The sequence below is a fragment of the Ursus americanus genome, chromosome 7 (genome assembly GCF_024610735.1).
Source record: "Ursus americanus isolate L20-20 chromosome 7, mUrsAme1.1.p, whole genome shotgun sequence".
NCBI classification, from domain to species: Eukaryota; Metazoa; Chordata; class Mammalia; order Carnivora; family Ursidae; genus Ursus; species Ursus americanus.
In genome coordinates, this window is record NC_142133.1 from 21,886,630 (window position 1) to 21,900,744 (window position 14,115).

Genomic DNA, 14,115 nt, shown 5'->3' on the forward strand with positions numbered 1-14,115 from the left:
AAATGCCTATTTTGTTTTCCCCTGGTAATAAACGTCTGCTTTTTTAAGCAAGTTTCTTTAATTTTAGCCACTCACTAGTTTTTAAGAGTTTAATGCCCTGAGTTCGTTCATCTTCTTCACCAATTCCATTTTCTTCCATAACATGGTTCTGAATTTCTTCATCTACATCCATGAGGGGTTTCAATTTCTCTAGAATTCGAGCAGTAAACTCAGGGACCCGTGGGGATGCTGTTGGCGCAGTGTTTGGCAAAGAAACATCGATCATAAATATGTAGGTCAGCACGCTGTAAAATGAAATATGTAGAGTGAGAAGAGATGCCATATTATCAATAAAACTAACGTTCAAAAGCGATGACCCAACCAAAGTAAGTATCTGAACGATGACTCCCAGGAGAGGGTCTCCTGTGCTGCGCCTGTAATTCGGAGGCACTGAGAACCGGCTGAATGCTCACCGCTGGCTTGTGAGCTCACTGCTGTCCTTTTTACATCAGAGCCTCTTGTCTCGTGTCAACACAATATAAAACAAAATTTGAAGAAGAGAACCCATGAAACTCAGTAGTAACATAACCAGTATGTACTATTAGATATTAGAAGGTAACAAAAAAGCATTGAAGAAGTGTACCATACCACAGGGAAAAGAATACCTACCTCCCTATTCTTTCCCTGACATTTTTGTAAACCTGGGTGAGTTTGGGTTCCAAGTACTTCAGTAGTCTGTGCAACAGCTCAGGTACTCTCCACTCTTGCTGGGCAAGGCCGCCTTGCAGTACATACAGTCGACTAGAATTAAAGCACAGCAGAGTTAGAGACCTTTCCTGCTTTTACACGACAGTCGAGACTAATGGAGTCCATATTCTACTTAAAATTGTTGTGTTTCCTCACCTAATGAATATTAAAACCGACAGTTCAAAACAATTCTACTTAAAATTGTTACATTTCCTCACCTAATAAATACTAAAACCGACAATTCAAAACAGCACCCTTATATAAGAACATCTTATTATTTTTACTGCATCATTTTCGCTGTAATCTCATTTCTTCTCCACTCCCATGCAATCAAGAGAAATATTGACTTGGAGGATACTGATTCCCCACTAATTGATAATAACAATAACTTATTCTTTTTGTTAACAGGATTACCTGGATTTCCTTCTCTAGCCTACTAATTTTTTCCAAATCCTTTTATCCCAGCAAGAATACTTTTCCTTGAAAGGATTACTCTGTTTTTTTCCTAATAAGGAAGAGTGAAGAAAAAAAAAAAACAAAAAAAACGAGCCGATGTGATGAGGAAGTTAGTATTGTCATGGTATAAAAAAGCCACCCCTAGAATGAAGAGGGCTGAATCTAAATTGCTTGAATTGCTCAGGTTGTCTCCATTTCTACTTCCCAATTGAGAAATAACTCTACTTAGTATCATAAATTGTACTGAATTGGTTCACTCATCTCTCAGAAGAAAATAGTTACATTATAAAACCTTTAGGAGTATAGACAGTTCTCTTCCATTTACACATCAAGAGCAAAGCTGTTATCTTTTGTTGCAAAATCTTTCCTTAACCTTCTAAATTTTCTTTTTATTTACCATGCATCTACAAAGGATCCTCCTTCACCACTCAATGGTGATTCTAACAGCAGCTCGAAAAGCCAATGAAGTTTCCGGGGATCTCTGCTTTCCTGTGTTGAAAATACAAAACAACAAAACAGGGGTCCTATAATTCTGCATATAAATCAGATCCTGTTACTTTAGTATTACAAATAAATACAATGGAAGAAAATCAGAGTAAAACTCATACGTTAGTCAAATCCAAATATTATAGTTCATGTCAGAAAGGCTGATAGTAACAAAACTGTGGTTAGCTGAAGGGATTGTCTTTAAATCAAAGTATACACGCTATGGACATACTCAGTGTGGAAAATAACACCTACCTCGTATCATCTGGCTTTCACTATATGTAAGTTACATTTCCAGATATATGACATGATTTGCCATTTAATCTAAGAATGCATTACCATGAGAGAAAAGACATAATAATCACTTAAGAGTTACCACTCAAAGCTTATTTGAAAGGCTAAACAGAACCATCCTTAATAATATAAGATGACAAAACTATGAAGAAAATTTCAAGACTCAAGAGGTATGATGACATTTCATAGATTTTGAGAAAGGGTATGAAACAGTTTAAACAGATCAGTTACACACAAAAAAGCAGCAGAACTTACACAGGATGTTGCTATGCAAGTTCCCCAGTCATTGTACGTTTCTACCGTAATGTTGGACAACGCTGTTCTGAGCAGAGGGCAAAGAAGCTCCCAAAGCTTCTCCACCTACTCAAAACAAAATATATGGGAAAAAGTTAACGATACTCAGAACATTTTTCTTCAACTATCTTTCCCGGAAATACACACATGACCTGATACTTACTTAAATTATTTCTTAGAACACCCAAATAATCCAGGAAAGTAACTTCACCATATTACCATAAATACCTATGTATAAAACTGAATGCTTTCCCCCCCAAAAATTTAGAAAAGACGAGACATCTTATATGGTTCCTTACAAAATCTCATACTACTGAAAAATTTTCTTTTAAAACTTCTGAGTAGCAAAGTACACTGGAGTGAAACAAAACCTCAATCATTTCATAACTTTCACATGCTTATCGAGGTCACTGAAGTCCCCAAAGAGGAAGCAATGACTTTTTAATACAATTCAGTATTAGCCTTAAGTATAATCTTCAAATTCCAAGTTTTGGATTACTATAAATAGCTTTTAAAAAGTGTTCAGTTATACAGAGATTGCAAATATGTGTACAGATGCTTCTCACAGTATACTGAGAATACAGAGCACCCTGAGGTCTTGGTAAAATGCAGATTCTGATTCACCAGATCAAAGTGGGACCTGACATCCTATTTTTCTAACAAGCTCCCAAGTGATGTCTATGCTGCCAAGTCCATGGACCACACTTTAGTCAAAAGGATCTACACAGGACAGAGGACGGAGGGCTTGGGATAAAATGTCTAGTGGTAGCACCAGGTGCTGAGGAGGAGGAGGGGAAGGAGGGAGAAGGGAGGGAAGGGCAAGAGAGCAGAAAAGCTGTATGTATCTTAAACAACTTATGAAGAACGGAGAGGTGTTCTGGAAAAAAAGCGACTAAAACATGACAGAGACTGGATGGCAAGGATGTGTGTGATGTGTTTAAATAAAACTGTTTCACTTTATGTGAGCAAGAAAAAGGCAGTAGTACAAAACCAACAAATACTTTTATCTAGTAAGTGATCTGAATATGTATAACTAAATTAATATGCTGTTCACAGCCCGAAAAGTATGTGTAATGAAGTCTGCCAAAACCAGTGTCTTCATCTTTTCTCCGAGGAAATGGTGGCCTACCTGGTAATTTCGCATTCTGGGTATTTTCAGTCTAGTTATTTTCAACCTAGTGCATTTTGCTGAGAAACTAACCTTAGGGCAGGTGTGTTGAAACTAAATCTTACAATTAAGAAGAAGGATACTAAAAAAAAGGATGTCAAACTCAAACTGTCTACGGGATCAAATGAGTCCTGCAGACGAATGAGGAGCTAAGAGAAGGATTTAATGAGCGGCTAGAGTGATTCGCGAAAGCAGAAGCCCACACACCGCACACCAGCCAACTGCTGCAGGGCAATAATGCAGGGCCAGTTCCAGGACCTTCCCACGCATGAAGAGAAACGGAAATCTTTAGGGTTCTTCCCCTCATGTTGGCAAGTAATTCAAATTTTAAAAGATACTGAATGTTGCCCATACATCACACACCACTAGTCTGTGACCTATACTCAAAAAGTAATATGGAATTTGAACATTTCATATTTCAAATATTAATATTTACTGTGTTGGGAATTGCTACATAAATGGGTATTATAGCTTTAACAGGCAACATGCTGTATAAATACATCACCTTTTCAAACGTCCAATGCTTAGAACCTCTGATTAAACCAGCTATAATTTCTGCAACACATCGCTGGGTGCTTTCATGTGAATCTGCAACCAAACGTTCTAAATGGGGCTTCAGAACTGGCAGAAACGCATCATCAAAATTTCTGAATATGCCCTATATATATACATATAAAAAAAAAGAAAGTTCTTCAGTACTCAAATGACTATCATTTCCATTATAACTTGGTGTGTTTCTTTACTATATTACTACGGTGCTTACAAAACCCCAAGAGTTCTACCCTTTAGAAGTGCTTTAACGATGTCTGTAACTTAAAATAAAAATACTATTATTTTACATATCAGTAAAATATAATGAATGAAATCAAAATTAATAATCTCTCTGACCTTAAAACTTCACACACTCTCAAAAAACTCAAATGCATAGCCTTGTTGGGTTTCTTTCTTAAACTGCTAATTACAAATATTGGAGATAAATACTAAAAAGCTTCTTTTTCTTAAAAACTCTTAGTCCTTAAGCTAAGATCAATCTGATTGGCATAACTTTCACAGCCATTTTGAAAGAAGACAACAGATGATCAAACTCAAACTCTGACTTCAAAACTTAAGAACCAATAAACTGACAGTCAATAAGCTTTACGAAGAAGGATATTAAGTATCATATTTACCTTAAAGAGGCAAAAACGGCGAGGATTAAACTTATCTTTTCCTTTTCTGTCTTCTAAAGATAGAAAAGTAATTAACTGTTCAACAAATTTAGGATCAGAAAAATGATCAAATATAATCTGTTCAGCCTATAAAGTTAAAGAAAAAAACAACATTCAGGGCTTAAGCTCTATTTAAAAATGTGGTTCTGAAACGTCAAGATTCAACTGTGAAGTTTTGATTATCAACAGTAGGCTGTTATTTTTGTTTTAAAGAATTTTTACTTCTTATAGAGGCTTTCTACAACCAAAGTATCTCCTAAAATGCTATATCCATAATAGTTGAAAGTTTTCCTTCACAGCTTCAAGTCTGAATTCCATTTCTCAAACTGAATTAAAACCCACCAACGGTCTGCTTGAAGATGGTACATGAAGACTGTACCATTGTGCCACCTGGTGTATAACTGAGGAAAATATCCTCAACTGTAAACACCAACACATTATTTCTGTATTTATAAAACATCAGAAGTTAAAAGGTAAACTTTGTTGAATTAGAAAATAAGAATTAGGGGCACCTGGCTGGCTCAGTCAGTAGAGCATGTGACTTTTGATCTCAGGGTCTTAAGTTCAAGGCCCACATATAGCACAGAGATTACTTAAAAATTAATACATAAATAAATAAAATAAAAAGCTACGTCATTAACTTAATTGCAAAAGACACTAAAAGTCCTTAACTTTCAAAATGGTAAAGAAATATACTTTATTGAAAAATGAAGAGTTTGGACTTAAATCTACAAACATCATTTACTGAGTACTCATCATTTATATGCAATAAAAAACTAAAAGCAAACAACAGCAGCAAACAAACAAAACTCAATCTCTGCCTTCAAGAAGCTTGTTACCATTTAGAACGCATACAAGAAACATGCAGATAACTATATAAAGCAGTACCCAAGTAAAGTGGGATAGTAACATGAGTAACCTTAAATGCAAAGTCTTGTGCCAACTGGCCCTAACAGAATCCGGGGGGTGGGAGAGACAGAAGGGTAGGGGGGTAAGGGAGTATACATTTACCGGTATTCACCCAGTGCTATCCTGAAATACACTGACTGGGGGGAAAAAAACCATGAACTCAGTTTGAAATAAACCAGAGGCCAAAAGCAAGATGCGCGCGAACCAGGGTTAAGTGTTTACACAGTGAAAATGGAATGCTTACCTCCGTCAAATCCTCCCTGCTTCTGCCAAGCTTAGGCTGCTCGTCCACACCAGCATAAACAACCATATTCCTACAAAGAGTTTACATTTGTAATATATATATATATGGGAAAAAAACCAGGAGAGCTTCATGGAGAGGCGGCCTTAGAAGGCACTTTTAACGAACTCTCATCAGATGCTAAGTTTGGGGATATGAATACATCACTAACAATCCTGGCCTTAAAAATCTATCAGGTCACTGTGTCCTAATGACCTGTCACTGGAGTCAACAGTAAGAGACAAGTCAGTCTTTCTCTGGGCTGGTTTAGGCGCATATTGTACTTACAGGTAAGCACATCATTTAGAGCAACTATCCACAAACTCCTTAGATGTATCAGGGTGGAAATAAGAAGTCTAAGGGTTTCAGTGGAAATACAAAGAGTGAGGCAGGACTGAGGCACAGCACTGGCAGGAGCAAAAGAAAAAGAGGAAGAAGAAAAAAGCTAGAGATGTGTGTTTTTGGTGGCAGACTACCTCCACACCTGCTTCAAGTGCCTCTCAACCTCTCCACAAATCCCAAATTATTCAACAAATTACATCAAAGATAAGCTGTTTAATAAGAAGATACACGGCAAGTTGCAACTTACTGAGGCCAGGTATAGTATCCCCAGTGAGTTTTTTCCACAAAGCAGCTTGACTCCCATTCTTTTTTGGTTCTTGGTATACTTTTGCTATCATAATGCAACCAATGATTATCAGGCCTATCACCAGCAAGAATCTGGGTAGGTTTAGAGTATCCACCTTAAGGAAAAAACAATTACATTTGATAAACTTAAAAATATCCATGCAATAATTACTTTCAACTTTCAATCAATAGTACTGGTGTGACTTTGTCTTCATAACAAGATTATCAAAATTTGTTCAAGGCAAGACCACATACATAGGATGCATTATCCACTACTGGGATAATTATTTGGGGTGAAAAAAAAAAAGCAAGTATGATCCATACTTCATTCCTTTCACCAAAATTAAAAGGATTAATTTTGTTAAAACTTTTTAGATTTGAATTAATTTCAGGCTTAAAGAGCTCAAAGAATTCCCATATATTCTTCACCCAGACGCCCCAAACTTTAACATCTTACTATGTGTACTTTGATGTTCTCTCTACATATGTACGTTTTTTGGAACCATTAAATACTCATTTAATATGAGACCTACAAACTATGTTTCAAGTGAGGATAAAGCAGGACTGGGGCACCTGGGTGGCTCAAGTTAAGTGTCCGACTCTTTGATTTTGGCTCAGGTCATGATCTCAGGGTTGTGACACTAAGCCCCGAGTCCAGCTCTGCACCAAGCGTGGAGCCTGCTTAAGATTCTCTCCTCCCTCCCCTCCCCCACCCTATCCCTCTCTAAAAAACAAACAAGATTAGTAGTAGGGAGTATAATGAAAGACTTCCCCACATTTTGTTAACACCATTTTACAGTGTTCCCAAATAAAGATGACGGTGTTGCATAGTAACACTCCCCTCCCAAGCATGGGGTGGGAGCAGACTGCAGATAGCTGTTTGTATACCACAGAAGTTATCAGAGATTTAAAAAAAAGTTGGTAGCCAGAGGAATAAAAATGACATTTACCACCCCCCGAATCAAGTTAGTTCATTATTCTTTCTGATCATCATTCTGATTACTATTCTGAAAATGTCATAATATAGGAAGGTATAAAGAAGAAAATTAACCTTGCCTCTAAACCTACAACCCAGAGAGCAACACTTAACGTACTGATGTATTAATGATAACAGTCTTTGGCAACTGATGTTAATTTTAAGTCTCTGAAACACAGTTTGATAAATAACTGCTATAATTGCTTGGTTGGTGAGATAAATAAGTAGATGACATGTTTGTGGAGAGTGTGCAAAAGGTACATGCATTATGAAGACAGAGTCCCTCTATTTCTTTTTATTTATATATTTTAGTTATCTCTACACCCAATGTGGGGTTCAAACTCATGACCCCAAGACCAAGAGCACATGCTCTTCCTACTGAGCCAGTCAGGTGCCCCAGAGTCCATCTAGTTTTACAGATACTTTTTATCACAAGTTTTCACTAAGTCAACTGCTTTCCCCTTATAACAGTCATACTTTGTGTGCTGAGATCTTTCTATACTTCTATACTTTGTACAGAAAAATATTTGAGTTTAAGAACTATAAACTCAAACTCCCAGTTTGACTGAGGAGCATATTAATTACATCTGGTAGTACTTACTCATGTCATAGGGGTTGATGGTCAGCTTTTTGTGGGTTCTTTTGAGCTGCTTAAGAATACCAGCCACAGCAGAGATTGCCATCTAGAAGAGAAACAGGTGAAGTGCCTGTGTCAACATTTTTAAATTCTTGAATGGTTGGCTGCCTGCCTTGAGCGAAGCAGAAGCTGGATTCTGCTTCTTTTGAAAGCAGATTAACTACCTCACCTGCTGACGTCTGGCGGCACAGCCACGTGAGTGCTAAATCTGACTTGAAATGGTCACTTCAAGTTCTTACTTTCATCCAAGCTAGTCTGCCTAGAAGACTTCGATCCTTTCTTTGTTAAGCCAGTCAGTATCTGCTCATTCTTCACATCTCAGCCTAGAAATTTCTTCTTGAAGGTCTTTTTCTGTAATGCACCAGGCTAGGTCAGCCCCACCTTGCATTCCACCTCTAACACTTTGTGAATAAAACCAAAAAGTTGTATCCTCAGATACCTTTTCCTTCCTATAACACTTCATACCTGTCATTAAGTTTTCAAAGTCAGGATTTCCCATGAATCTATAAACTTGTTTCCTGCTGCATCCCCAGTGTTGAAATGCACAGTGCACCTGAACATGGCCTCATGTATTCGTTGGATGAATTATTATCATCTCTGAACCAACAGTGATAGATTTCAAATCAACACACTTCAAGGCATTTATTAAGTGCATCTTGTGCAGACTTTAAAGGCTTCGGGGGAAGTAAAAATTCTCAAATGCAAGATGTAACTACAATAAAGTATCTACCTTTCGAACTACAATTGCATCATGGTTGAGATTCTCAACAAAAAAACGTATGGCACGAAGAGGTAACACTCGGTCATCTCTCAGAAGTAGAGACAGAAGCCCAATGCCTATATGTTCAAATTTCCAAGGCCTAAAAAGGCAAGGAAAAAGAAAGAATCACAAAACATATCACTCATAAAACCACTTTTAGAAGAAAACTGTATTTGAAACAGTGTAAGTTTCCTAAGAATTAATATAGGTTTACTGATGAGCACCACTGCTACCATTAGCCCCAAAGTTTACCACGTCTTATTCTTCTAAATTCATGAAACAGACATTAATTTTTTGAGACACAGCCATTCATGGCTTTCAGGGTAGAAACTTCCTATACAGTATTTAAGGTAAAGGCTTTGAGAATTAAAAACAAAATTGCACTTACAAATTTCTCTGCTCCACACCATCTAACAAAGTGTTTACCAAATTTTCATAGTTCCTTAAAACAAAAACAAAAACACTTTAAGTGAGGTATTATTTTAATACAGTAGTAAGATGAACACCAAATAATGTAACACAAACTCAAATTCTAGCCAAATTCAGCCCCTTCTTACGTGTCATCACACTAGACTACAAAAGACCTGGTGAGAACCAAGCCAGAGTGAAAGCAGATGGGTGGAGAGAGACTGTGGGGAAAAGAACACGAAAGGCAGAGAGAAAACAAAAACAAGTCCTAGGTACACTGAGCACCTCAACTGTCCCCAAGCAGATATTCAAACGTAAATCTGTGAGTAGTAATCAATTAGTTAGAAGTGGTCTACCTATATGGCACTCCAGGTATACGTGAGGGAGGGTATAATGTTATAGTTCATTACTTCTACAGACATGTTAGGAAAAAAAATAACATGCATATTCATAAGGCAAAGCCAGAATCAAGCTAGGAAGGCTCCTGCTTGAGCGTTATCACTGAAGCACTGAATTGCTTCGGTTCAAAAAACCTAAAACCAGTCTTTTTTGTTTTTTTTTTTAAATGATTCAATTTATCTACTTGAGAGAGTGAGCGAGCACGAGCAGGGGTTAAGGGCAGAGGGAAAGGGAGAGGCAGACCACCCGCTGAGCAGGGAGCCTGCTGCTGGGCTTGATCCCAGGACCCTAGATCATGACCTGAGCCAAAGGCAGATGCTTAACCGAGTCACCCAGGTGCCCCTAAAACCAGTTTTTTAGAGATAGTTTTAAGACGGTGTATTCCACCTCTATAGCTGAAAGTGACAATCTGGGACCTTCACAATAATGACCTTCTAACATTTTGTATTTTTTCAGAATCAATGTATAAATTTCACGAGGTATTTAGGGCGAATTTGTATCTCAGAAATAGTCAAAACCTGCTACCCATCACGCCATCTATCTTGAGAAGTAGGTGTTCAAATTACCTTAAGGCATCAGCATTCTTTTCTTGTTGGCGTGTAAGTCCTTCTTTAATCTCTTCTGAACTAAGCATTGTCTGGCCGGAGGAGGGGTTTTTTGATTGTTGAAGTAATTCTGCTATTTCAACACAGGACTTTGGAATCTTATAAAAAAGAAAATCGAGGGCACAAAATGAAGTACTGACACATGTCAGAACACAGAGGAATCTTGGCGACGTCATGCTGTGTGAGAGGAGCCAGATAAAAACACCACCTATTGCGTGATTCCATTTATATGAAATGTCCATAACAGGCAAATTCACAGATAAGGAAAATAGATTTGTGATCTCCAGGGGCTAGGGATGCTGGGGGAATGGGAGTCACTGTTTCTGGGTACAGGCTTTCCTTTTTAGCGATGAAAAAGTTCTAAAATTAGAGTACCGACGGGTGCAAAGCCCAGGGAATACGCTACTGTGAGTATACAATATACTATTGTGTTATGTAAGGGTGAAATTTTTGTCACGTGAATTAAGTACTAATTTTAAAAAGCTTTAATTAAAAAAAATTTTAAAAAACTTTTTCAAGTATCTCTACACCCAACATGGGGCTCTAACTCACAACCTCAAGATCAAGAGTCACGTGCTCTTCCAACTGAGCCAGGCAGGTCCCCCCACAAAAAAACCTTCAGAGAAAAAAAAAGGAAAAAATTTTATTTATTTATTTATGAGAGAGAGTAAGAGAGAGAGAATACGAGCAGGGGCGGGGGGTGAGAGGGGTGGTGGTGGTGGTGCAGAGAGAGAGGGAGAAGCAGACTCCCCACTGAGCAGGGAGCCCAGTGTGGGGCTCTATCTCAGGACCATGACATGAGCCAAAGGCAGACACTTAACTGACTGTGCCACCCAGGTGCCCTCAAAAAACCTTTTTTATTTTATTTTTTTTGGTTTATTTATTTATTTGTGACAGAGAGCGAGAGAGAGAGCGAGAAAGAGAGAGAACAGGCTGACGGGCAGGGAGAGGGAGAAGCAAGGCCCCCTGCTGAGCAAGGAGCCTGATGCAGGGCTCAATCCCAGGACCCGGGACCATGACCTGAGCCAAAGTCAGATGCTTAACCGACTGAGCCACCCAGGCATACCCCCGCCCCACCCCCAACACCTTTTTTAAAGAAACCATAATCTGGGGTACCTGGCTGGCTCAGTCAGAAGAGCACGTGACTCTTGATCTTGGGGTTGCGAGTTCGAGCCCTACACTGGGTGTAGAGATTACTTAAAAATAAAAATCTTAAAAAACAAAACAAAACAAAAACAACAACAACAACAAAAAAGCCCTATCTAATGACAGTTGGAAATAGCAAGACTGTATTTTACAGATAAGGAATAGGTCTGGAGCAGTGGTTTTGAAAAAGGATGGATGTCGAACACCATTACCTTAGAAAAGAGGGCAACCCACTCACACCCACACCACTTTCGTCCATCCTCAGTTACGGTGGGTGTGTACGTCCGCATCTCCTCCGTCTCAGCAGACAAGCACCACTGATATGGGTGTTCTTCACTTTCTCATTTGTCAAATCATCTAATTCTAATTTTCGTCACTATAAATTATGAACCTTATGGTCAAGCTTTTGTGAATTCAGCGGGTAAGAGTGACCTCCTAAGATATAATCAACTCTTCAAAAAATGAGGCCATGGATAGATACACAGACAATCACGGTAAATGCAAAAGCATAATAACCCTTTGTTGCCTCTTGGTAGAAAACAACCCAGCTCTCTTATGGCCATGCTCCAAATTCATGGTGATTACTAAAGTACAAACAGAAATCTAGTATTAATTTCAACTAAAATTTGAATTAAAAAAAAAATGGTTTTGCTCACTGAGAAATCCAAGCCAATTGTTTCATATTGCCGATGAATCTTTTCTGCAAGATCATCAAACAGTCTCACTATTGATGGCTTTTCCAGGGACATTGCTTTGCTAAGTCCGGAAGAAACAATTGCTGGCCAAGTCTGTACAATACAGTCCCAATCATGAAGGTTTGCCAAACACACACCACTGTGATTTCCAAGGAGACAATACAAGGCACCCTGCAGGGAAAAAAAATTAATAGAGGGAATAAGAGGCACTGTTTAGTTGCAGCCAATTCACTTACATCTTTTTAAATGTACTAAACACTGATTCTTTAAGTACTTGATACTGGTTAGTAAAACAGGCTCACACATTTAACATGTTACGTTCAGAAACCCGAATTCAACATTTAAGTGTCATCCAGTAATATTTTCCCTAAATCATCTAATACAGGAGTAGCTCAAAGAACAGCTATGATTAAGATAATACAGAAATTTAAGGCTGTTGTTTTTAAGGATATAGTTTCCACTTCAATTCTCTTCTACTACAATTATATCACAAAGGCTATAAACATTTGCCACTCAGCATTTTAGGGGCATGTTTGGGATAATTTCTAAAATCTGACTGTTTTAAGTACACTGAAACCAGGTTACTTAATTATACTGTATGCTTTTTACTCATAAAGGCTCAATTAACCAGAATGATACCCCATTTTAATGAAAAGAGTTTTATGTTATTTTCTAAACATTCACCCTAATTCTTTTTTTTTTTTTTTTAAAGATTTTATTTATTTATTTGAGAGAGAGAGTGAGAGAGAGAGCATGAGGGTGGGGCTCGGGGCAGAGGGAGAAGCAGACTCCTGCGCTGAGCAGGGAGCCTGATGTGGGGCTCAACCCCGGGACTTCGGGATCATGACCTGAGTCGAAGGCAGATGCCCAACCAACTGAGCCACCCAGGTGCCCCACACTAACTCAATTCTTACCCACTATGTGCTCTACTCCTCTTTATAGGTTCTCATAAGGTCGCTGGTAACTTTGATTTTATTGACCTAACAGACGTTTTTCAATTTTTATCTTACTTGACCAATCTGTGTCCGTTTTAAACCACTCCCAACATGGTCAACAACATACCACCCTAAGAGTCAGACATTCCACAGCATCTTGAATTATACATCTACATTGGAGGTCAGCAAATTTTTTTCTATAAAGGGTCCAATAGCAAATATTTGGCCATATGGTGTCTGTTGCAACTACTGATCAATGCTCTTATAGCACGAAAGCAGCCATAGACAAAATACATAAAGGAAGGGACGTGGCTGTGTTCCGACCCAACTTTCCTTACTAAAGTAAGAAACTGAGCCCAAGTTTGTTGACCTGTCTTACAAGTCAACTTCAAGAACATGTTTAGTTGTCATCTTAATTCTCTCCAGAAAGCAACTGTTACTATTAAGTCTCCCTTCTCTCCGGGAAAGAGCTCTCCTTGGCTTCTGTAACTCCTTTATCTGGTATCTTTCTGATCTTTCCCTTCTTGGTTACTTCTTCTTCACAGGGTCCTAATGGACTTTTCTGAACACTTGCCCCCCTGGTCCTCTTTCTATTCTCACTCTCCTCCTATGCTCTCTTACCCCTGCCCAAAGACTTCAGTTATCATCAACACACACTGAAATGATGTGTTGTGGTGAATATCTAAATATCTACTTAACATTGCCTCTTAATTTATAGGAAATACTTCAAATATAACTTGTCTAAACAAAGTAATTTTCTCTCCCTCTCTGATGTACCCAATAACCAGCTGTACAATCCAGAACCTTAATAATTTTGATACCTCCCCTTTTTTCAGTCCCTTCACATTCAACCACCAAATCTTATCAATTCTCCCTCCTAAATCACTTTCAACCTACTTCTGTCTGATAGCATAAGCATTATGTTTCACCTATACTCTCCTGCACCCCTGTGAGATACACTGTTTTTCTTATCTTCCGTCATTTCCTTCCTTCTGCTACTCATACAAGCTCTCACTCAGTTACTCAGACTTATTATATTTTTTCCTGTCTCAGGCCTTCCAATGTGCTGTTCACATTACTCTAAACCTTCTGGTCTTTCACGCCCC

General features: G+C 38.3%; 1 protein-coding gene across 2 annotated transcripts in view; it reads right to left on the reverse strand.

Moving 5' to 3' along the window:
• PSME4 (proteasome activator subunit 4) overlaps nt 1-14,115 on the reverse strand; it is a 103,984-nt gene that overhangs the window by 18,978 nt on the left and 70,891 nt on the right. For both annotated transcript variants that reach the window (XM_087863397.1, XM_045787973.2), the window contains 13 exons: nt 12,036-12,245; nt 10,195-10,331; nt 9,210-9,263; nt 8,792-8,921; nt 8,026-8,107; nt 6,411-6,564; nt 5,786-5,855; nt 4,594-4,719; nt 3,930-4,082; nt 2,218-2,322; nt 1,580-1,671; nt 649-780; nt 76-284 (listed from right to left, as the gene is read on the reverse strand). In XM_087863397.1, coding sequence (XP_087719523.1) covers nt 76-284; nt 649-780; nt 1,580-1,671; nt 2,218-2,322; nt 3,930-4,082; nt 4,594-4,719; nt 5,786-5,855; nt 6,411-6,564; nt 8,026-8,107; nt 8,792-8,921; nt 9,210-9,263; nt 10,195-10,331; nt 12,036-12,245 — 1,654 coding nt within the window. The remainder of the gene's footprint in view (nt 1-75; nt 285-648; nt 781-1,579; nt 1,672-2,217; nt 2,323-3,929; nt 4,083-4,593; nt 4,720-5,785; nt 5,856-6,410; nt 6,565-8,025; nt 8,108-8,791; nt 8,922-9,209; nt 9,264-10,194; nt 10,332-12,035; nt 12,246-14,115) is intronic.